The sequence below is a fragment of the Peromyscus eremicus genome, chromosome 9 (genome assembly GCF_949786415.1).
Source record: "Peromyscus eremicus chromosome 9, PerEre_H2_v1, whole genome shotgun sequence".
NCBI lineage: Eukaryota > Metazoa > Chordata > Mammalia > Rodentia > Cricetidae > Peromyscus > Peromyscus eremicus.
This window is the reverse complement of record NC_081425.1, coordinates 73,499,834-73,525,005: the sequence shown is the minus strand read 5'-3', so window position 1 is coordinate 73,525,005 and position 25,172 is coordinate 73,499,834. Positions and strand designations below refer to the sequence as shown.

Sequence of the window (25,172 nt, the reverse complement as noted above, 5' to 3'; positions counted from 1 at the left end):
TTCCTTAATTTAGTATGAAAAAAATGATCATTTAAAGATGTTCAATGTAGCACTGTTCATAATAGTATAAAAGGGATACATTTTAATAGTAAGAATAAGATATTATTCCAGGACAGCCAGAGCTGTTACACAGAGAAACCCTGTCTCAAAAAAAAAAAAAAGGAAACATTGAATGTGTAATGTAATAGTCAATAATAAAAATATTAATGTATAATGATTTTTGTTGTGTAAAATGTTTAATATAGCAATTACGTTGCATAATAATGCAATAGAAAGTTTATAGAAGCATACACATATTCCTGTGTAATGCTCAAGACACTAGATTGGTTCAATTTGTTGCCTCTCTGTGGCCAGTTTCATTGTCTGCTCTGCAGAACTGGAGCAGAATGGCATGTGCTCTTTCCCTCGGCCAGCTGGCCCTCATGTTTCTCCCTGTCAGCCTAGGGATCTAGCACTGTAGAAGGAGCAGGGTTTCCCGGGGCCTGCCTCAGCAGGTTCTGCAGTCAGCAGCTTTCCCAACACAAGCACAGCGTCTCCAGAGAGGCCCCTCCCTGAAGACTGCTTCACTGGCATCCTCCACAGCACCCTGAAGGCAGGTTCCCACAACCATGCAGCACCAGGATCTGGGTGCCACACCCTCCTCAGCAGGGTCTCCATTTCTCCTCTTCTGGAAGCTTCTTCCTTGTTTTTTCTTTGTTAGGTTTGAGGAGATTGTGGCTGCGCCTTCCAGCTGCCTTTAAAACTCTTCAGTGTTCTCTTTGCTTAATGGCTCTTGGTTTTTTTTGTTGTTGTTGTTGTTGTTGCTTGTTTATTTTATATTTTTTAAAATATTACATTTATTTATTTATTCTCTCTGTGTGTGTCTATGTATCTCTCTGTGTGTATTCAAACCACATATCTGTGCATACATGCTTTTTTAAAAGACAGAGAAATTGATTTTTGCAGATTTTGTGAGCTTTTCTGCATCAGAATGGCTGCAAAGCATTCCACTGGACTCACATATCTTGGATTCTTTACATTATTAAATTTTCCCTATTTGGGTCATGTAGGTTCACTCCAATGTTGTGGTTTTATAAATAGGGCTTCAATAAACATCTTTTTAAAGCAATTGTTGACTCTCCAATATCCACTTTTGAAAGACCCCAACCCTTCAGGCTTACACCCCCCAAGCCCCAGGAGAATAAGGAACTAAAAAGAAAACTAGTTCCAAGGGCAACCTGACTCAGCCATTACTCAATCACCCCTGCAACAATGTAACAATGTACAAAGGTCTCTGTTAAGAGATGTGCTCAACTGTGACTGGGATAGTTGCAGGTGTTCCAGGAAGGACCACTGTGACCTTTGTAAACTCCACTCCTGCTCTGATACCCCCCTTGAGGTTTCGGGAAGAATGTACATGCAGATGTGACTGTACCCACTCTGTGATCAGACCATGATCTTGTGAAACGAAATTGTATGGGAATTGTAATCTTATGGCTTTTGTGGGTTTTTCCTTTAAAAATACCTATGTGACTGTAGTGCGATGCGACTCTTGCTCTTTGGAGCAGAGTTAGCCCGACTGTACAGCGGCATCAATAAACACCTCTTGCTGTTGCATCAACTGGACCGGAGTCTGAGTTCTTGGGGTGTCCACTTGAGACCCAAGATTTTGGGGTCCAACGCTTTCTATTCTCATCTCTATTCTTTGGGGACCAGAATTATGTTCATTGGGTCTTTTGCCACTTGGCTTCTGGTTGGTCCTGTAACTGGAATGTTAAATGGTCTTTAAATGAAAATCCCAGGGTCAGATATTGGGGTAAATGCTGAAAGAGCAGAGAGACAAAGGAACAAGCCACAGCCACCACCTCTTACCTCACCAACTCCTCAGTCTGAAAAAGCCCTAGCTGAAAAAGATGCTTCTGCTGAAAAGCCTTTAGTTTCTGTCTCCTCACACCTTATTTACCTTTCTCTGCCCAGCCATCACCTCCTGTGATTAAAGGTGTGTGCGCTTCCTAGTACTGGGATTAAAGGCATGTGCCATCACTGCCTGCCTCTGTTTTTCTCCTAGACTGAGTCAATCTCATGTAGTCCAGGGTGGCTTTGAACTCACAGAGATCCAGACAGATCTCAGCCTCCCAAGTGCTAAGATTAAAGGTGTGTGCTACCACTATCTGGCCTCTATGTTTAATCTAGTGGCTTGTTCTGTTCTCTGATCTTCAGGCCAATTTTATTATGGTACACAATATATCACCACATTTCCCCTTTTTGTCTAAAATAATAAAAGTTTATAACTAATGTAATTTTAAGAACATGATGCCCTCATTCCCAAGAGGTGGTGTGGGTGGCTTTTGGCCTTTCAGTGGGTTATGGAAAATTGTCATTGTTTAGGGTGGTTGGTTACAAGTTGTTAATTGATAATGGTTAGGAAAAAAGCTAAACAAAGGAAATTAGATTTCAGGGTTCTTGTTTGAAAGAAAAAAAGGAAAAAGAAAAAGAAAAAAGGGTATAGTTAAGAGGAAGATTACTGAATCTGAAAAAATAGATATAGAAATGATAGGATAAAAGGGTAGATTATTGAATCTATTCTGAAAAGAAAAAAGGGAGGATATGAATATAATAAGATAAAAGGTAGATTACTGAATCTACCTTTAAAAAGCAATTACTAGTTTTAAATATTTTACATTGGTTTGGATTTTTGCTTATTGTATACAAATTATATATATTGACACAAATTTGAGATTGATTTTGTTAGAAAATACTGTACATATATTTCTAATCTTGTTCAAAGAATTGTACTTATACAGTTCATTTAACAATGTAATGCAAAATGCTATTCCTTGAACGTTATTATTACCAATTAATTAGGATATAAAGAAATACAAGTTAGTAGTTAGTCATTACAATCAAACTTGTAAGTCGTATTAGATATGTTTTCAAGGTCAAATAGATATATTTTAGATAGACAAGTAGTCTTCAAACACTTCAGAGATCTACAGAATATGGCACTTAAGGTGTTTTAATAACATAGTTTTTTTTTTTTAATGACTATGAGACATGTCTGTTCCTGGCAGCACCAATGTACTTCAGAGAAGATGATGGGCAGTGAAGAAACTCCATATGGAGTTTGCTTTCTTTGTGGCAAAATTTAGCTACTGGGCAAGAAAGTACCCTTGCCTCGACTGCTGACAGTATGCTGTCCAAAATGGACAAGCAGGACACAAAAGAATCCTTGCCAAGACAAAGTAGGACAGCCCTTCAGAAAATCCTGTTTCACAGGTGAGTCTGTCAGATATGTTAAGCCTGTAGACCAAAGATGATGTTCCAATGTTGCAGAGGAACCTTGGGTGACTGTCCAGGCAGCTAGCTGTTTCTGTCATTTCTCACAGTTTTTAGAAGTTGCTTATTTGCACTTCCTGCTTACTCAGTAAATGTTATTTCTTTCTCAGATCTCTGAAGGAGTTGAAGACTAGATAGTTATAGTTATAATTTTCCTTGTTAACAAATTCAGAAAAGAAACTCACTAAAGAGGTGTGAAGTTTATAAGTTTGAAAGACATCAAAAGTTAGTTTTTGGTTGGTAATACAAGATAGAAAATTAATTAGTTACTTCACTTTGGACTCACCAAAATAGGATAAATAATGGAGTGTTTTCTCTGAATTTGTCAAATGTTTATGGACTGGACATTGTTAATATAATTCTTGACTGTATATATTATATATACTTATTGTACTTAATGTATATAGTTTTTCTTATATTAGTTATAATCTTTTATTATTTTAGACAAAAAAAGGGGAAATGTGGTGATATATTGTGTACCATAATAAAATTGGCCTGAAGATCAGAGAACAGTACAAGCCACTAGATTAAACATAGAGGCCAGGCAGAGGCAGCACACACTTTTAATCCTAGCACCCAGGAGGTAGAGATCTGTCTGGATCTCTGTGAGTTCAAAGCCACCCTGGACTACATGAGATTGACTCAGTCTAGGAGAGAAACAGAGCCAGGCAGTGATGGCACACATCTTTAATCCCAGCACTTGAGATCTCATGCCTTTGCTTGGGAAGCACACACATCTTTAATTCTCAACAGAGGAAACTCAAATGGCTGAAAGACATTTAAGGAATTGCTCAATATCCCTAATTATCAGGGAAATGCAAATCAAAACAACTCTGGGATACCACCTTACGCCTGTCAGAATGGCTAAGATCAAAAACACTGAAGACACCTTATGCTGGAGAGGATGTGGAACTAGGGGAACTCTCCTCCACTGCTAGTGGGAATGCAAGCTTGTACAACCACTTTGGAAATCAATATGGCGCTTTCTTAGAAAATTGGGAATCAATCTCCCCCAAGACCCAGCTATACCACTCTTGGGCATATACCCAAGGAATGCTCAATCATACCACAAGGGCACTTGCTCAGCTGTGTTCATATCAGCATTGTTTGTAATAGCCAGAACCTGGAAACAACCTAGATGCCCTTCAACTGAAGAATGAATAAATAAAATGTGGTACATATACACAATGGAATACTACTCAGCAGAGAAAAACAATGACATCATGAGGTTTGCAGGCAAATGGATGGATCTAGAAAAAATCATCCTAAATGAGGTAACCCAGACTCAGAAAGACAAACATGGTATGTACTCACTCATAGGAGGATACTAGATGTGGAACAAGGATGACTGGACTGCTACTCACATCACCAGGAAGGCTACCTGGAAAACAGGACCCCAAGAAAGACACGGGGATCCCCCAATGACAGAGAAATGGATGAGATCTGCATGAACAGCCTGGACGTGAATGGTGGTAATGAAGGGCAAGGTTCTAGGGAAAGTGAGCTTGGGGGAGTGGGAGATCCCAGCTGGATCAAGAACAGAGAGGGAGAACAAGGAATAGGAGACCACGGTAAATGAAGACCACATAAGAATAGGAAGAAGCAAAGTGCTAGAGAGGCCCACAGAAACCCACAAAGATGCCCCCACAATAGACTGCTGGCAATGGTCAGGAGACAGCCCGAACTGATCTACTCTGGTGATAGGATGGCCAAACACCCTAATTGTCATGCTAGAAACCCCATCCAATGACTGAGGGAACTGGATGTAGAGATCCACGGCTAGGCCCCAGGTGGAGCTCCGGGAGTCCAATTAGTGAGAAAGAGGAGGGTTTATATGAGCGAGAATTGTTGAGACAAGGTTGGATAAAGCACAGGGACAAATAGCCAAACAAATGGAAACACATGAACTATGAACCAATGGCTGAGGGGTCCCCAACTGGATCAGGCCCTCTGAATAGGTGAAACAGTTGATTGGCTTGATCTGTTTGGGAGGCATCCAGGCAGTGGGACTGGGTCCTGTGCTCAGTGCATGAGTTGGCTGTTTGAAACCTGGGGCTTATGCAGGGTCGCTTGGCTGGGCCTGGGAGGAGGGGACTGGACCTGCCTCGACTGAGTCTACCAGGTTGATCTCAATCCTTGGGGGAGGCTTTGCCCTGGAGGAGATGGGAATGGGGGGTAGGCTAGGGGGAAGGGGAGGGGGGAGAACAAGAGAATCCGTGGCTGATATGTAGAATTAAATTATATTGTAAAATAAAATAAAATAAGAAAAGAAACTGATGGCTGGGCGGAGAAAGGTATATAAGGCATGAAGAGACAGAAACTAAAGGCTTTTCAGGCTGAGGAGTCCTAGAGGTAAGAAGTGGCTTGTTTCTTTGTCTCTGATCTTTCAGCATTTACCCAATATCTGACTCTGGGTTTTTTGTTTTTTTTTATTAATACCATTTAAAAATTTGTGCTCCATGGTCCTAGGCAGCAGATGACAGGGAAGGACTGGGGTAAAGCCAAAGTATTAGTCCCTCCTCACTGGCTTTGGTCCTGTGCTCAAGGTGACCTCCTCAGCAAAGTCCCCTCTTCCTCATCCTCAGAACCCATTCTTGTCTTGTCATTGTTCTTTTTGGCGGTGCTGAAGATGGAACCTAGGCTTCATGCAACTAGACAAGTTCTACCATGGGCCTCGCATTGAGCCCTCTGGGTCCTTTTCTTTTGGATCAAAGGAAACGGTGTGACCACTCTGTTGCTGTTGGTGGAAGCCCTGGGTACCAGTCTGTGTTCTCCCTACAACTCCTTTCCATTTCTGGGAAGTAATTGACTTGAATCATCCAGGATAAGGGCCAGCTGTGTTCTGACTAATGCAGCCTTTGTGCATAAATGCTAATCTATATTGAAAAGTCCTAGGTAGAGAATTTGCTAGGACATTGAGTATCTTGTTTTAAAACCCTGCAATATACATTTGACATTTTAGAGGGACTGTCTAGACTTTTGGTTTCATAGAGTGCTGTTGTGGAATATTACTTTAACTATGTAAAGATGTGTTACATGTGTTTATGCTGCATTTGTTTGACGATGTAAAGATGTGTTACATGTGTTTATGCTGCATTTGTTTAATTATGGAAAGATGTGTTGATGTTTCACCTTGCCTGCCTAAGGCACCTGACTGGTCTAATAAAAAGCTGACCAGCCAATAGCTAGGCAGAGGAGGGAGAGGCAGGGCTGGCGGGCAGAGAAAATAAATAGGAGGAAGAATCTAGGCTAGGAGAAGAGAACAAGGGAGAAAGAGAGGGAGATGCTCGGGCCAGCCAGTCAGCCAACCACCAGCCAGCCAGGCTTGGAGTAGGACACACAGAATGAAAGACAGGTAAAATGTTCCAAGGTAAAATGTAGATGAAGAGAAATAGCTTAAATTAAGTTATAAGAGCTAGTGGGACAAGCATGAGATAAGGCTGAGCATTCATAACTAATAAGTCTCTGTGTCATGATTTAGGAGCTGGTTGGTGGCCAAAAGAAAGCCTGCTACAGAGCATCACCCTTAAAGGAGATATAATCCAAGGGGCGAGACAGATGGGTGAGCAGTTGACGGCACTTACTGCTTTCCAGAGGACCCAGATTTTAACCTGAGCACCCATATGGTGGATCACAACCACATGTAACTTCAGTTCCATGGGATCTGATGCCCTCTTCTGGCCTCTGGGGACACCAGGCATTCATGTGGTGCACAGATGTACATGCAGACAAAACACTGATATACAATTTCTTTTCAAGACAGGGTTTCTCTGTGTAGTTTTGTGCCTTTCCTGGAACTTGCTCTGCGGACCAGGCATGGCCTACAGAGTGAGTTCCAGGAGAGCTGGGGCTACACTGAGAAACCTGTTCAGCAGGGGAGAGTATAATCCACACTCTGGATCCAACTAGATGAGAATGTACAAAAAAATCTACAAGGAGAAAAAAATAGTGAAGTATTACTCTGCCATTACTTGGACCCTTGAAACATTCTAGAGACCCCCAAATACTTCTGGGATTTTAAGCAAACATATATTGTGAAGGAGTGAGATCTACCCAGGAACTACACAAGAGCAATACAACTTAATCAGCTGACAAACTTAGAGAACTGAGTAGCCTTCCAGTGTGAACTGAGCCCTGACACATCAACCATTCCTCAGAGAAGGAGCCAATTTGCTAGGTTTGTTGCTGTGGAATATTATTTTAACTGGGTAAAGATGTGTTACATTTGCTTATGCTGCAGAGTACTTTTGTTTATGCTGCATCTGTTTAATGATGCAAAGGATGTGTGTTTAACTATGTAAAGATGCGTTTCATCTATTTCACCTTGCCTGCCTAACGCTCCTGATGGGTCTAATAAAAAGCTGAACGGCCAATTACTAGGCAGGAGAGGATAGGCGGGGCTGCCAGGCTGAGGGAATAAATAGGAGGAGAAATTTAGGAACGGGAGGAAGAAGGAGGAGAGAATGAGGGGGATGCCCGGGGCAAGAAGCCAGGCAGCTGTTACCAGACAGACAGACATGAGAAGCAGTGAAAGCAAGAAAAGTAAGAAGCCCCGAGGTAAAAGGTAGATGAAGAGAAACAGGTTAAGTTAAAAGAGCTAGCCAGAAAGAGCTAAGCTAGACCAAGCATTCATAACTAATAAGCAGTCTCCGTGGCACAATTTTGGGAGCTGGTTGGTGGCTCAAAAGAAAAAGCTTGGTACAGTTTACTTTCACTTTTAAAGTTTTGATTGCTTTATTATTTTGCAAATTTAATAAATATATGTACTTTTTCATTTCCCCCCTTGTTACACTTTTATTTATTTGTTTGTTTGTTTATTTGTTTGATTTTTCCAGACAGGGTTTCTCTGTGTAGCCCTGGCTGTCCTGGATCTTGCTCTGTAGACCAGGCTGGCCTCGAACTTAAAGATCCACTTGCTTCTGCCTCCTGAGTGCTGGGATTAAAGGTGTGCGCCGCCACTGCTGGGCTTTTCTACACTTTCTTATACCCTTTCCCTCCCTCTGAGCACCTTCTTACCAAAACATCCCCCTCATACTTCTATATTTTTCTCTTTTTAATTTAAAAGTTAGATTCTTTTCATGAAGATCTTGTTTTTCTTTGATGATTTTTTGAGTGACCTTTTCTATGACAATAAGAAATGTAAGGGAAGTGGGACAACTGAATTCTTTTCCCTATAAACTGGGATAGGAGTGCAAAAAAACCCATATGGTTTACAGGTTAAACCCAGGAACTGGGTATATTTATAAGCCCAAAACTATCAAACAACCAGCAATTCCACATGCTTTACCCTAAGCCATTTTTCTCTGAATCAACTTTATTCTATTTTGAACCTTCACTTTACCACATTGGCTAGAAAGCGAAGCTCGGCCATGATCAGACCACTACACCTGTCTGTACATCTTCCTTCTCCTCCTCCTAACCTCCTCTCTTGCCCGGGAGTACTCAAAGCTCCTGGGAGAAAGGGATTGGAGGACGAGGAGACTGCTGGTCAAGTGACAGTGTGTCTCCCATGTCTCTGTGCTTTTCTCTGCCACTTTGGGGGAGAGATGTCAAAAAGGTCATCTAGAGAGCTACCTGCCTAGATACACAAGTCCATGATTTCTTTTCTGTGCACGCGTGCACATGTGTGTGTGTGTGTGTGTGTGTGTGTGTGTGTGGTGGTGGTGGTGGTGCTGGTGGTGGTGGTGGTGGTGGTGGTGCTGGTGGTGGTGCTGGTGGTGTCCGTGTCAAACTGTTTCCACAGCAACCCAGCCCTGAAGGCAAAGGAGTTACTAGATGACCATGACCAGGCTTATGGTAAAGAAAATAGACCTCTGTCTGCATTGCCTGAATCACTCAGTAAATATTGATTGAAGAATAAATAAATGTCCAGAGGGTTCAGCCCAAGCATAGTAAGCAGAGAGAGCCGAAATCCGTTCTAATTGCTTGACTTTTTAACTCCTTCAGTCATCAATGGTTTATACATTTATAATTGAACAAAGCTACAGTTATTTCTCAAGCGTGCAGCAGCTCCTGACCCGCATGACTCAGGAGCCTGTGGGTTGTCACACCACAGCTCGTAACAGGAATCAACGATGTTTTCTAACTTCCCAGAGAAAGAGCCTGCCTTGAGTACCACATGTAATTCCAGCACAGATAATTTTCTATCGGTGGCCTTCACCGATGACATGTAAGGTCCCTTACGAATCCTGGGCAGCAGCCTGGCGTAGAGCCAGCCCCAGTGGCATCCTCTTTAGCATACTTTGCATGACTCGTCATGTGAGAAAGACAGCTAATGGCAACAATTGTGTGATGAATGGCTAGAAGCAACAGCTGGAAGCACAACGGGGCCATGGAACGTAATCAGGGAATACTGACCTGGAACTTGGATAAGCCAGGCAGTGATGGATGGAAGGCAGCCGCGCTTCCGCTGGCGTGTTGGCATGTACGACCTGGAGGCACTGATTAATTTGAATTGAAATGGGCAGCTTGAAAGGTAGGAAGGCACGCTATGACCAGAGCCACAAACCCGAACACAAACTGTTCTTTAATCTTTCCAACCACACGCGCACTCTCGGGAACATGACTTTCCAGTGAGTTGAATGCATATGATAAAGCACAAGGCTAGGAGGCCGAAAGCCCAGGGCGGACATGGCAGGAGAGGCTTTAAGCTTGAGACCTGTAGGGCATACCTGAGCTGATCTGTGATCAAATGCTTCTGTGGAATTTCCTGACAAGGCGGTTCTGGAATGTCTGAAGTGCTTGTGCGCATGTGCAGAGTGTTGTGGCCTTTCCCCCTTATGACACACCTCAAAGTCAAGCGCAAGGAGCCAGAGCCAGAGCTCTGGACTCATTGGGGCCAGGAGAGAACCCAGTGGGCATGCAGTTCTGGATCCTGAATGGTCAGGAGGATGCCGGTTTCCACGCTGTCTGGGTCTGGATCTGATTGCCCAAATCACAGGTTATTCTGTTTATTCCGGGTTATAAATTAAGACTTCAAATAGATGCTCAAAGTCAATAGAAAGAATTCTATGAAATTTTCCAAGTTCCTAAAGATTCCAAAACAGCATTGTAATTCAAGTCACAACAGCCTGTCATTCGAAAAAGCAGTTTTAGAGCTAGGTGCAAAAGAGTTTTAATTTCCTTTCTACGTCAGATACTATCAGCTCTTAGATGATTTACTATGGGCCTCAAGATTTATAGAATCCTACAGTTGTAGACTTGGCAGAAATATCAGAGATGACACAGTAAGACTCTTTAGTTTAGGAGGGGGCGCATCTTTCCCTCTTTCTGGCCTTGGCAGACTAGACTCAGCCCCTTTCTGCCCTTGGGAAGGCAGAGTAAGAGGCTCTGCATGGCCTTTTCTGTTCTACTTTTCTGTCTTTCCCTCCAAAGACCCTGCCTCTGAGGGTGGTCTGTTCTGGTCTTCCAGGTCAGAGGTTCTAGTCTGTCCTATCAGTCCTGAAGTTAATGTTTCGGCCTTCAGGCACCTTATATTATGTTTTACTTTTACTAGAGAGAGGACTGTAATTCCTGAGGTTGATTTTGAGATTCTAAAAGCATGTGGAGGCTTTTGACTTCCTCTTCCTTCCTGCCCCCAATAACTTTTCAGAGGGGAGATAGCAGGAGTCATCTTGGTTGCTGGGGTTCCCCTCGGTGTCACACAAAGCCAAACGTTCATAGTTGGTATTTACTGTCTTCATTAAATTAAACAGGCTCTGCTCTAGAAACTGTCCTTCAGATGAAAAGGCTTGAAGCAACAGAACACTGAGATCAGTCACCGAATGCTTGTGGACGGCAGCTACGCCAGGCCCCACGCAGTTTTGATCACTGTAGCTTTGTGGTGGGTTTACAAATTGAACACGGAAGTCCTCTGACTCTGATCTTTTTAAAAGATTGTTTGATTTGAGATCCCTTGAATTCCATACAAATTTTAGGATTGGCTTTTCACTTCTAGGGGGAAAGGGGCCATAAGGATTGTACTGTCTGGTTGTGTGTGCCCATTTGACACAAGCTAGACTCATCAGGGAGGAAGGAGCCTCAGCTTGAGTTCCTGCCCTGTTTGAGTTCCTGTCCTGACTTCCTTCAGTGATGAACAGTGACATGGAAGTGTAAGCCAAATAAACTCTTTCCTCCCCAATTTGCTTTTTGGTTATGGTGTTTCATCGCAGCAATAGAAACTCAGTGTCCAAACTCAGAGACAAAGATTTTGATAGGCTCTTTTGATTTATTTATTTTGAGTTAAGTGTTGTGTGGGGTTGCTCTGATCTGAATGCTTGTGTGTCCCCCATAATTTATGTTGAAATTACTGCTTTTTTCTTCTTCTTCTTTTCTGGTGCTGAAGATTGAACTAAGGGTCTCGTACATGCTAGTACTCTATTACTGAACTGCATTCACAGCCTGAACTGTAGGGAGCAGAGGAAGCCCAGAGTGAGTGAAGTACTGAGTGGATGTGTATTGTTGACATGGGCACAGACACAGCAAGGACCAAGGTCTCAGCTCTGTAGGAGTGGCAAAGCTCTCCTCTGAGATCCAGGACCCATCTATCAGTGCATAAGAAACCAAGTAACAGCAACTTCCTCCTCCGGGATGCTTAGAGCTTGCGACTGCTCCCCTACAGAGACCTCCTGCTGAGGCAGACTCTTCTCCCTGGTGCTGTGCACAACACACTGATTAAGGAAATAGTAGATGCTGCTCCATCAGAGTGACACACACCCCACCTGATCCCAGCTTTTCCCTAGGTGTGTCTTGGTCTCTGCCCTTTCTTCATTTCAGTGTTCCAGGACCAAGTAGGATGCAGCAATGAACAAAAGATTTCTTTCCAGGGTTCGAAGTAGTGGAATACACAACTTCAATCCCGGCACTCAGATGGCAGAAGCAGTCAGATCTCTCGAGAGTTCAAAGCCAGCCTGGTCTACATGGTAAGACCCTGCCTCAGACAACAAAACTAAAGTTATCCTTCTATGTTTTCTTTGATTTGGGGCTTTAACTTTTTTCTTTTCTTTTCTTTTTCTTTTTCGAGACAGGGTTTCTCTGTGTAGTCCTGGCTGTCCTGGAACTCGCTCTGTAAACCAGGCTGGCCTCAAACTCAAAAAATCCACCTGCCTCTGCCTCTTGAGTGCTGGGATTAAAGGTGTGCACCACCAACCCCTGACAGGGCTTTAATTTTTTTAAAGCAGTGTTTTGCAATGTTCAGTGCAAATTCTCTTGAATCAAATTTATTTCTAAATATTTTATTATTCTGTTATTATAAATGCATGCTCTTGTAGGATTGTATAGAGCGAGCGTACAGAAACAGGTGATTTTTATGTATTGTTACCACTTCCCATAAGTCTGCTGAATTCATGTGTCATTTCTAATATCTTTTGTGGACCTGATGGGATTTTTGTCTACAAGCTCACGTCATCTGTGACTAGAACCAGAGTTACTTTTCCCTTCCGGGTTAAACCACAGTCTTTGTCTCCACTGCTGAGGGAAGGAGAAAGATTCTTAGCTTTAGTATGATTTTTAATATTTTGTTGTATTTATATATATTTTTTGCCTCTCATTGGCTAAATGTCCACTTTAAGATTTTGAACATATTTTCTTTTGTATTTTTTTCTAAAGGCATTGTTTTATTCTTCACATTTAAGTGTTTGATTTTTTGTGCTTATGGGATGCAGGATATGTATGTTGTCTTTGTCTAATTGATCTATCACTTTTCTGAAGAACAGATGGGATCACGTGAGGAGCAAATGACAGTGGTATTCCAGCCTAGGAGAGTAGTAGCTAGTGCCTATTGAGAAATGGAGTTGAGTAGGTAGCTCTGTTTGAGGTGAATGGCAGCCTTTAAAAAGTGTGGCACACACTCGTAACATCAGCACTCGAGGGCCAACACATGGGATCGCAAATTCAAGGCCAACCAGAGTTCATAGTGAGGCCGTTTTCCAAAGAGAGAGAAAAAACAGCTGATTTGTAGAAATGCCTCTCATCCTCACCCTGCCCTGCCGAATAACCCATGAATCACACCTTGAGCAGAGCTGGCAATCCATCAGATTCACTACTTCTGCTCTGAAACTGAGTGTCAGCTAATAATTTACTATATAAAGGCCAAGCCCCAAGCAACTCTTTGGATAAGCTTTTATCCATCTTGGACTCCCTGTTGCTGGACGTGGCTTTAAATTCTTAAACATACCACTTTTTAAGAGAGGGGATGCAAGATGCGCATTTAACACCTTAGAAGGGCTCTTCCTGTCTTCAAGTGTCTGTGAGACTCCACCCTAATTTCTCCTGATGTGTGGCGCATGCTCTCATGTGCGTAAGTGTGATCCCACAGCCTGGAGTGGGGTTCACTGGCCAGTGGGCCCCAGGGATCCTCTGCTTTTAATGGGATTGTGAGTGTGTGTCATTATACCCAAAGTCTATCTCCATAGCTCTGGCTGTCCTGGAACTCACTGTAGACCAGGATGGCCTTGAACTCACAGAGGTCTGTCTGCCTCTGCCTCTTGAGTGCTGGGATTTCACCAGCATGCCCAGCTTACACCTGGGTACAGACTTTACAGACTGAATCATCTCTAGACTTTTCTAATTTAATGTGTAGATGTTGATTGCATTTATATCTGTGCACAAGATGTGCGCCTGGTGGCCAGGAGAGGCCAGACCGTGTGAGCCACTGTGCTGGTGCTGGGAATTGAACCTGGGCCCTCTTGAAGAGCAGCCAGTGCTCTTAACCACTGAGCCATCTCTCCAGCCCCTCTCCTGACTTCTAACTCTATTCTGGACTTCCACTTTGCTCCAAAGTCCTTGAAGGTGTCTTGTCACCTGTAGCAGACTCACAAGATGGTGAGATAGGATCAAGTAAGAGAATGCGAAAAGAAGCTGGAAAATGTCCAGGACCATTTAAACATGAAGGGTTTTTTTTGGAAGCTTTCAGCAGGCGATTCAAAGCAAAACAACAACAAAAGCCTTTTAAATGGAAACATTTGTTTCTTTCTGTTCTTTCCCCCTTTCCATACTAAGTGATTTCCAGCATGAGTATTCCTAGAACTCTCTGAGAGTCAGCGTTAGAGCTTCTGCTGAGCCGTTTTCCTTTCTATTCTCCATTGTCTCGTCAGATACTGAAGAGGACATTGTTGCTGTTAGACTTTGTGCTTCTATAATCTCAGTTTCTGTGCAAAGTCGGGAGCCAGTAGGAGCTGGCCTGCCTCAAGGCCACCCCACTGCCCACAAATAAGAGGCTAAACATATAAATTAATAAGATTTTTATTAGGAATAAAAAAATCATGAGCTAGCTCTCTTCCCCCAGGTCCTTTGGAGACAGACTCTAACAAACTGGCTTGAGTCTCTAAGCACACTGGATTGTTCTTGGTTAGCACAGAAAAAAAGGACAGCCAATTGTTTCTGAAGGACCTGCTGTTCTTTATTGTTGTCCTAGAAAAATTAAAGAACTGATTCGTAAGAACAGATGAGTGGTTTACGTAAGCCATCGTTTGCTTGAGGGCATCACCATCCATGGTTTGGCGGGAAGGTACTGTTCTACCCCAGCTGTTTCTCCCCTGAAATGAACCGAATCTTACTCTTTGTTTTCGAGTTCTACTCTGTGGTTGGTGCAGTAAACTGAGTCCACATGGAAGTATATCTTTTGATAATCACAGATGTCTCTGCCAGAGCACAGCAGAGAACGACACTGAGGTGCAAACTTGAAGCCCCTTTCGAACAAGCTCTCGCTGAGGAGTGATTGTTAATAAGATGCTAGAGAAGAACACGGAGGTTTTGAAAGTCAGAGGTCACCAGCATGGTACAGGCAGAAATCAATGACCTGCTGAATGAGAAATGCTAGTGTATTGTTGTTGTATCTGTCGGAATGCCTGAGGACCATGACAAATTGTAAACTAAAAGAAAAGTAATGGAGTTTAAGAACAGAGTAATTACAAATGAACCTGCAGTGTCTGAGTTTGGGATGATCTCTACAATCCCATAGTGGAAAAAGTTAGATTAAGAAAATGTACACAAGGGGCTGGAGAGATGGCTCAGTGGTTAAGAGCACCAACTGCTCTTCCAGAGGTCCTGAGTTCAATTCCCAGCAACCACATGGTGGCTCACAACCACTTGTAATAAAATCTGGTGCCCTCTTCTGGCCTGCAGGGACACATGCAGGCAGAATACTGTATATATAATAAATAAATAAATCTTTAAAAAGAAAAAAAAAAGAAAATGTACACAAAAAGGTCAAGATCATGACGGCACTGGAGGATGTTGGGGCTGGGAGGATGGTTCAGTGGTTAAAGTGTTTACAGCACAAGTGTGAGGTCCTGAGTTTGGATCTCCAGTACTCACATAAAAGCCAGGTGTAGTAGCATACACCTGTGACCCCAGGATTGAGGGGACCCAAACAGATGAATTCCGGGAATGTTGGCCAGCCAGTCTAGCCAAAGCGTAAGCTCTAGGTTCAGTGAGAGAGCTTGTCTCAAAAAATAAGGTAGAGACATGATTGACAAGGACATGATCCACATGTACCTTTGTGGCTGAATATATATCTTCTATCCCAGCACGCGCGCGCACACACACACACACACACACACACTACACACACTACACACACACACACACACACTACACACACTACACACACACACACACACACACACACACACACACACACACACACACGAGAGAGAGAGAGAGAGAGAGAGAGAGAGAGAGAGAGAGAGAGAAAGAGGGGGGGGGAGGTAAAGCGTTGAAATGAGCTGAAGTGTGTCTCCTTCAGCACTTTTCCATCAAGTTGCTGCCAAAGAAGCCTTGCTGTAATGAAATGAATTCAAGCCACTAAAGATGTCTGTGAACAGAGTGACCTAGTGAAGGGGCAATCCTATTTTATCTTCGAACATTTTCTCCCTGGACTACAAAAGAAGTCTGAGTGTCATCAAGGATGAATGCTGTAGGATGTTCTGTATGGCAAATGTGTTGCTGATTAGTCAATAAATAAAACACTGATTGGCCATTGGCTAGGCAGGAAGTGTAGGCGGGACAAGGAGGAGAATAAAGCTGGGATGTGGAAGGCTGAGTCAGAGAGACACTGCCAGCCGCCATGATGACAAACAGCATGTGAAGATGCCGGTAAGCCACGAGCTGTGTGGCAAGGTATAGATTAATGGAAATGGATTAATTTAAGCTGTAAGAACAGTTAGCAAGAAGCCTGCCATGGCTATACAGTTTGTAAGCAATATAAGTCTCTGTGTTTACTTGGTCGGGTCTGAGGCTGTGGGACTGGCAGGTGAGAGAGATTTGTCCTGACTGTGGGCCAGGCAGGAAAACTCTAGCTACAGATGAACTTTGAAATGTAGGGGCGGATTCTGCCTGACATATGTAAGAACCACTCTAAAGCAAATGTACTGCATAGTTTTGATGCTCGGGGAAAATAAGACAAATGATCAACTGTTCCAGTTTTCCTAGGATTGAGGGATTCCCGAGGATGTGAGTCCGTGATAAAGCTGAAGAAGTCTCAGACACCACCAACACTTTGACATGTGTTGATTACCCCGTTTTGAGAGACCTGATCAGAAGTTAGGTCTTGCTAACAGAGACCTATGACACCCAAGTCGTGTGTGGTTTGCTGGTTTTAGAAACAAAAAAGGCAAGATGGAGGCCTCAAGTTTCTGTCCAAGGAGGTAGATGTCTCTCGGTAGGTGCCTTCCTCTCACTGAATACAGACCTTGAAATCTGCAAATATTAGGAGGCAATTTGTGTGTGTGTGTGTGTGTGTGTGTGTGTGTGTGTGTGTGTGAGAGAGAGAGAGAGAGAGAGAGCACTGTGAAGAGCCATCTCCTTCTCTTCTCTGTTTCTGCTCCCATACTGCACTGTAGAGGTCTGTGCTCTTTCGTGTTCGGACTGCTGTTGGCATCTCTTTAGAGCTTATCTTGCTCCTACTGGAGCAACACTCCAGTGTTACAAAGCCACCATCTCTCTTGCCCATCACCCGAACTTTACCAGTCATTTCCCACCACTCTATCATGTCAGCTACTTCTGGGAAATACTTCAGGCCCTCGCTGTGGCATGAATCTTCCTGATGGGAAATGGGTTCGCATCTCAGAAGCCAGGGCGTCTTGTATTTCAGAAAGGCCTCGTGACTGAAGCAAAGAAAGAGGAGCTTTGCAAGAAACAATCTGTGGTGTCACGTGACAGAGAGCGTCTACCAGATGAACTGTAAGATGCTGCATGGCTGTCACCAGGAATGTCACTGGCCACTATGCTAAGGAGTCCTGCAGGATCTAGCTGTGGTTACAGAAGCAAATTATCGCAGGATGGGTATCACACGGGTAGAGAGGATACACTGTCAGGCGAATACCTCTCACATTACTGACAGTCAGGGAGAGCTAGAGAGTGAGAGCATATGAACAGGAGAGCCAGGAGAGCATTACTGATGGAGTGAGGCCCCTCAGGATGCCAGAGGGCTGACAGCCAGAGAGCTCTGTGTCATGGGACTTGTGATCCAGAAAAAATTATTCACAGAATAATGCCTTGCAACAGAGCTTGGAATCTGCTTACTTCTTCTCAAAAGTCTGACATTTCCTAAACAATATATAGAAGTACCAAAAGGTAGCTTTTAAAAACTGTTCGACCAGCTGGGCATGGTGGCAGTTGGAAGGTTCATTCCTCAACGTGGCATCTTGGAGGGGACAGTTACTTGAAAGACTGGGGGTCCAGTGGAGCCACTTTCCTCTCTGTCTAGTCCCAGGGTCTCTCTAAGTGGTCTCCTCAGTAACGCGGAGTGGGATTTCTTTCCTTTCTTTTTTTATTTTTATTTTTAAAGTGGCCTCATCCAACTTTTATTCAACTGGGGACAGCTGGCAACATGGCTGCTTATCTTCTTGCAGTCTGAGCTGGAGAAGAGAAACCAAGGCAGGAGGGTAGATGGGAGACATGGAAGAATTCAGGGAGAGGTGAGGAAGAGGGCAGAAGGGCAGGGCAGGGTTCCTGCACAGGTGGATTCTGGGGAGGCACATCCCCTCACAGAGGAGCCCTCTGGCTTGACTTGGTGGCTGCAGGAACATCGAGGAAAGACCACAGGTCTTTGAGACATTTCATTCTTGCTGTCATAAGGCGGCTGCCCCGGGGTCTCAGGACCCGGCCTTCAGGGGTCACTGGCAGGGCAGCTCCGAGGGTGGTCACCAGTTTCCAAAACTTGCTTTCTGTATCCACGTAACCATCACCTCTCTTCTTGGAGTGAACCCACCTCCCAGCTACTGTTACTTCAAAGAATTCCGTGATCTGAGGAGTCCCCTCGCCACAAATGTCCAGGCATCCAGGAAACTCATGTTCTAGTTTCTCCTTGAGCTGGAGATAATTGGGCTTGTAGCCTCAAGCTCCACATTACAAGACCCGGGTGGCGAGTGTCATATGCTCCAGATTGCATTCCGGCACAGCGCGAGGACCCAATAGAGGAGCATCAAGGACCTCGAGGTCTGCCAGAGTGGGATTTCTTAAGAGGCAATTTAGAACTCTAAGAAGCAGTTAGTGAAATGATGTGGGCCCAAAACTTGGCATAATGTAAATTCTGCTGCACTGGATTGGTCATAGCTATCACTGAGCCCTCCCAGATTCAAGAATGAGGACATACATCCTGAGTGACAGATGACTTGTGACCCTTATTGTTATACAAGCCCTCGCATGCCACATGTCTGAAAAGATTACCTACGAAAGGGGCACAGCACAGACTCCCTTCTGTGCATTAGCTCCTTGGTTTTCTTTTCTCCAGACAGGGTTTCTCTGTGGAGCCCTGGCTTTTCTGGAACTCACTTTGCAGATGAGGCTGGCCTCAAACTCACAGAGATACTCCTGCCCCTGTCTGCCAAGTGCTGGGATTAAAGTCATGGGCCGTCACTGCCTGGCTCCACTCTTTTGTTTAAGAGCTGGTTACCTTCTTACTCGTTATTCAAGTGAAGGTGGTCCTGAAATCCCCCCTTCCAGTTCTGTGCGCTGCCATCTCTGCCTTCCCTGAGCTGGAGGAGTTAGGAGATACAATCTCTTACTCATATGTTGCAGGAATAGGCAGGCTTCTCCCTCATCTATCTGTCTTTATAGTCCATGTCTTTAAATCTTTTTCAAAATCCAGGAAGATGGAAATTGCTACATGCTAAAAGCAGTAAACTGCACTTTTGTCAAATGAGGGGGAGAGGAGAAATACTCTTTAGGTAGCTACATTATAGCTTACAGTTTCAAGAAGGTTTAATTTCTTGGTTATTTTAATGCTGAGTGCTAATGCTTTTTAGCAAGTTAGTTGTGGGTTCCGGCAACATGGGTGGGTAGTACGCAGCAAAGTTAGTTATAACTTAGGTTAATTATATGTGTTAATTACAGTTAATTATGTTACATTTTACTATACTTCAAAACTTCGAGGGTCGATCTTACACCCCAATAGGGCTCGCCACCTGTAACATTTCTAGTAAATCTTTTTGTTTTGATGTGAGCCATTGGAAAGCTTGTATATAATGAAGCATCTGGTCACTTCCCTTTGAAGAGTCAAATTCATCCAGAAAAGATGAAGTAGCCGATGCATTTTATACTTCTTTATCGACTACAAGCAGCAGTACATTTAAAGAACTGGTTCCCTAAAGACCATTTTACTGTCTAACAAATGCACCTAAGTATTATTTGTGTGTAAAATGATGGTGTCCTTTTCCTAAAGTCAGATAGAAAAAATTAATTCTAACTGGAAATCGTCTTTCTTCTTCTTCCCCCCCTTTTTTTTGGGGGGGGGAGGGTAATTAGAGTTGTTTGTAAGCTATTCAAGGACCTTTAAATTCCATTACAGAAACGATACAGCTCCACTTTGTATTAAGCCACTAATGGTTTCACTTCCCAACAAAGCCGGCTCTTCTGGCATTCACAGGCTCAGGAGACAGCCGCTCAGCAACAGCGTTTTGCTGGCCTTGGAGCCGCTGAGGGCTGAGTAATGCTTATGAGAAGGAAAACGAAGAGCAGGCTCCTTGAGTTCAAATCTGATAGAATGTCGCGGTGGAGAAAGTGGTGACTAGTCGCTGGCAGAATTCTCAACACCTCATCAGGCTGCTGGGGCATGTGCTTCAGTTTCCATTTCTGCTTTGGAGGTGCTCTGGAGAGCTGGGCCAGAAATCATCTGAATCCAGGTGCACAGTATTCTTGTAACAGACATTCTGTTAATGTTGAGACCTATCTGCAGCTCAAATCCTTAAAAGATGTCCCTAGTCAGGATGTGGGTGACGGCGAGTCCTGTATCTCTACCCGCACTCCAGAAGCGGGGTAACTTTTGAGAAGAGCCTTGAGTATTTTGAAACTACGTTCTGGGCAGTGACCGGCATTCTTTGAGAGAATAACACAAATTAATCACTAAAAAATTAACATCGGACAAACCGCTTCCATCCTCGCAGCAGAGAGAGAGCAAAGAGAAGCAGGGATTGGGGCCAATCCCTCTTTGCGCTGCAGTTTCTCATTATTTACCCTGGTTTAAGGAATGGCCACCAGCCAGCAGACACTGCAGCCTCATAGTATTTGCACAATTTATTTAGGTCGGTGTTGAATCTCTCTCGGTTTGTAGCTAGGATTGCTCCCAGGAGAATTCAGAGAGAACTCTAAGATACTCAGCAAAGGGAGGAGCTCGTTTTTGTTTTTTTGTTTTTAAATTTCCGAGGAATCTCTGCTGAGTGTGTGTGTGTGTGTGTGTGTGTGTGTGTGTGTGTGTGTGTGTGATGTCTAGCAACTTTGAGTATGGTTAAGAGGAATTATCCGGTGTCCGGTGCCAAGTGGTACTCTTGTGCGAGGGTCACGTGAGACCAAGGCCGAGGGATGGGGGGCGGGGCGGGGAGTCGGAGTAGAGTTGAGTCGATGAAGGGATTCCATAGAGACTTCCAGGCTGAGGGGGTGACGTCTCCGCAGGGCAGCGGGGGCATCTGGAGGCCGCCGGGGCGCGCGGGCCTGTCCCTTTAAGGGGCCGGTCTCCGGGCCCCTCTGGCCGCGACGCCCGGACGTGCGGAGCCGCCCCGCCCCGAAGCCGCCCGTTTCCTGCGGGGCGGCGCGACGGCACCTGAGCTACTGCGGCGGGGCCTCGGAGCGAGCGCGCGGAGCCGGCTGTGGAGGAGCCCGCGCCGCCGCGTCGTCCCGGCCTGGTTCCCGGCTGCGCAGGGTGAGGAGCAGGGCCTCCGGGGGGTGGCGGCGGCTTCCGTGCGCTCGGGCGCGGGGCGCCTTCTCCGGGTAGGCCTCGGCCCCGGGGGTCGCAGTCTGCAGCGTCCGCCCAGGCCGCGCCGCCGCTGGCCGGCTCTGAGGATCCGCCGGCGGGTTCCGGCTCCGGGGCGCCGCCTCGGCCTCTCCCGGGTCTTCAGGCCCGACCCTTGCTCTCGCCGGGGGCCGGAGCTCCGGGGCCGGCTCCCGAGGGCGAGGTCGGCCCGCTCGGGCCGCGGGGTGACCGTGGAGCCTATTTTTAGCCGGGCCCGCGGGCCCCCGGGAGGGAGGGTGGATTAAGGCTCCGAGGAGGGTGGACGGAGGGAGCGCCTGGCTTGGGGCGCCCTGGACCGCGGCTGGGCCACGCGTGCGCCATGCTGGAGCCGCTCGCCTCTCGCCCGTCCCGGAGCGCGGCCCCTCCCACCGCCCGGTGCGCAGAGTTAGGGGAAACCCGCGAAGTTCTTCCTCCCTCCCTCCCTCCCTCCCAGGGGTGTGTCCGCCTCCGTTCCCAACAATGGGATTTGGGGCGTCCGGGATCTGGTCCCGTTCGGGAGTGAGGGAGCAGAGTCCGGCCACCCGAGACCCGGACGCGAGGGGAGCAGCGTCCTCTCCTTTGTCCGGCTTGCACCTCGATGAGGTTAAAAAGTGGGCTGGTTATAGTGTCAGCCGGTCCTTCTCGGGGAGGAGGAAACCGGGGTTCTAACAGCGGGGCCTTTACTGGACACGGATTCCGGAGCAGCTTAAGCATTAGCTCCAGAAGCTTACGGCTGAACAGTTGAGAGTTGTGGGGTGTTCTGAGAAGTGTACACCCCTTACCCAGGTAGAGAGGAACACCCCAAAGGTGAAGTCAACACTGCGATGTATAGCAGGTGACTTAGGGTGATTTGAGTTTTTGCCCGAATTAGTGAGCAGTGCAACAGCCGCCCCGGTGTGGCTTGAGACTTGAGCTAATCTTCCCAAGAGCTGAGCTGGAGCACTCCGGCTGACCTGTATTTTGTGTGTCCCGCAGTGGCCGTTCATATTTGACGTATTGCTGGATAAATCAGCCCCTCCCCCATTCCTTTTCCGGACCTTGCATGAAATAGCTGGGCTTAATTATGTAGGTTTCTTGCCCATGCCTACCTTGAGTTAGAAACGTCTCTTTTAATTTTGTAGCCCTCAGTAGACATAAGTGTCTTAATTATCAGGTGCGTTTAGAGAATAAGGTGTTCTACTTTACTGAGACACACTCTGACTGAAACTTAAAATATAACAGGACCTATCGGAAAGAATTCCTCAAATGTATTAAAAACTTCAGTATCATAAAGGCTACTCAGTTTATCCTTTTCTTGATTCATAGTCAGCATTATGAAGAGGCATTAGTTTTTTTTGGTTTTTGTTTGTTTTTTTTTTATTGCATTGGGATATTTTTGTGTCCTCCCTAAGTATTAGCAGTCTGTTGTATAATTTCCCCTTAAACAAACAGAATCCAATAAATCTATCCAAAATCCTCTCACCTCAAGTAGCTCACAGGCTTGCTAGTTTCTAAGTTTTCATTTTCTTTTGTTACATTCTTCTAAAGACTGAACAGTTCTTGTTCTGAGGCTTAACTTGTAAAGGACCATGTTAAGATTGGTTGTTGGTCAGTTTGAGCTGGAATTTTACTTGAACTATTCGGAGGATGTATTGTTTTTCCAGGGAGGGGCACGTTGGGATGAACCAAGAATCCTGAGAATGCCCAGCAAACGCTGTGCTTTAGAGGGACACCTCTAGCCCTCGAGTATGTATTGCTATTTGTATGCTTTTTTTTTTTTTTTTTTTTTGGTTTTTCGAGATAGGGTTTCTCTGTGTAGCTTTGCGCCTTTCCTGGGACTCACTTGGTAGCCCAGGCTGGCCTCGAACTCACAGAGATCCGCCTGGCTCTGCCTCCCAAGTGCTGGGATTAAAGGCGTGCGCCACCACCGCCCGGCGTATGCTTTTTTTATAGCAAAATTTTAATTAAAAAGATTTTCAATACTTCGTAAAAATTAAAATTTAGTGAACTTAATGGTTCCAGGAGAGTTTGGTTTAGAAAATGCAGGGAAAAAAGCTTTACATAAACATTTAGGTGTTGGAGAGTAACCTTTTTGGGTGCTTGTGTGTGGTCTCAAAGTGCTTTGAAGGCAAATCCTGAGTGTCCATAGAGACTAGACGCCACTGTCTAGAGGAGACTGACTACCGAGTTTTCATAAACAGACTGCATTTCATTTCATGCTGCTTTTTTTAGGAACATAATTTGGGGTGTTCTGATAAAAAAAGATGTAGTTTATGTGTAAGTGGCTGGGGGAAATTGGTCTAAGAATATGAACTATATTTTCCCTGCAAATAGGAATTTAAGGAGAAAAACTAGGTGCCATGAACCAAAGAATTGAACTTAAAGCTGTCTCTAAAAGTCTAGAAGAGAAAAGTAATGATTTACAAGTGTTTGTCAGGTGAATGAATTGGTTGGTGTTTACAGTGTCTTTGAAAGAAGTGACAGTGTTAAATTGTTTTTAAGCCTTTTCACTTTTAAAAAATACTGGGGGTTGGGGATTTAGCTCAGTGGAAGAGCGATAAGCAAGCGGAAGGCCCAGTACTCCTGAGCCAGAGGCAAGTGGGTCTCTGTCAGTTCCAGGACAGCCAAGGTCACATAATTAAGACCTTGATTCCAAAATAAAAATAAAGGTTCAAGCTTTAGCTTTTGTTGTTGTTGTTTTTCAAGACAGAGTTTCTCTGTAGTTTTGGTGCCTGTCCTGGATCTCACTCTGTAGACCAGGCTGGCCTCGAACTCACAGAGATCCGCCTGGCTCTGCCTCCCGAGTACTGGGATTAAAGGTGCCTGGCTTGATCTTTAGCTTTTAACTAAAAAGCTTTACTAAAAATTTAAACAATCCCCTCACCCACCTTTAAAAGAAAGGGTCTAGTCTCTACCATAGAGATAGTTGTACCCCCATGTTTATTCACTATAGCAAAGGTTGTCCATCAGCAGATGAGTGGATAATGAAAGTTAGGTCTGTATATAAAACAGAATACTACCCAGCTCTAAGGAAAAATTATGTCAAAAATTTGCAGGAAAGTGGATAGACTTGGAATGTATACTAGTAATCAAGGTCACACAATCTCAGGAATAACTGAATGTTGTCTCTCGTAAGTGGAGTCTAGCCTATAAGCTCTCTATATGTACAACAGTGTACATGTAGGTCCATATAATAAGGTAAGAGAACAAAGGCTAAATATAAGGGGGACGGGGGAGGACAGTGCAGGGAGTGGACATGAGCTAGGATTGAGGTTATAAGACCTTTTCTGCTTTTTCTTTTGTTTTGTTTTGTTTTTGAGACAGGGTTTCTGTGTAGCTTTGGAGCCTTTCCTGGAACTCACTGTGTAGCCCAGGCTGGCCTTGAACTCTCAGAGATCTGCCTGGCTCTGCCTCCCAAGTGCTGGATTAAAGGCATGTGCCACCACTGCCCGGTAACCTGTTGCTTTTCTAGTGCTAATTTTGTCATGGATTTTTGTTTTGTTTTGTTTTTGATGGCAGATAAGTACATAAAATATATTTGATGCTGAAAGTGTAAAATTAATGTGCAGCTTCACAATTTCATTTTGAATGTCAATTCTAACTGTATAGAAGCTCATTAAGTTGTTTAGACTTTGGGTCTGATTAATTTTGGCATTTGATGTTTTTTGCAATTTTTAAAATTAAAGTTTATAAA

At 44.6% G+C, this 25,172-nt stretch overlaps 2 protein-coding genes across 9 annotated transcripts in view; one reads left to right on the top strand and one right to left on the bottom strand.

Annotated features, from left to right (window-relative positions):
- Nucleotides 1-18,279: 18,279 nt before the first annotated feature.
- Nucleotides 18,280-18,669, bottom strand: LOC131919045 (selenoprotein W-like). Its single transcript, XM_059273107.1, is given in 1 exon segment — nt 18,280-18,669. A coding segment is annotated over 1 exon segment (390 nt).
- A 2,616-nt stretch (nt 18,670-21,285) lies between these two features.
- Nucleotides 21,286-25,172, top strand: part of Ktn1 (kinectin 1) — a 96,817-nt gene continuing 92,930 nt past the window's right edge. For 5 of the 8 annotated variants that reach the window (XM_059273734.1, XM_059273732.1, XM_059273731.1 and 2 more), the window contains exon 1: nt 21,286-21,430. The gene's annotated coding sequence lies outside the window, so the exon portion shown is untranslated. The remainder of the gene's footprint in view (nt 21,431-25,172) is intronic. The other 3 variants (XM_059273733.1, XM_059273729.1, XM_059273726.1) reach the window with 1 other exon arrangement.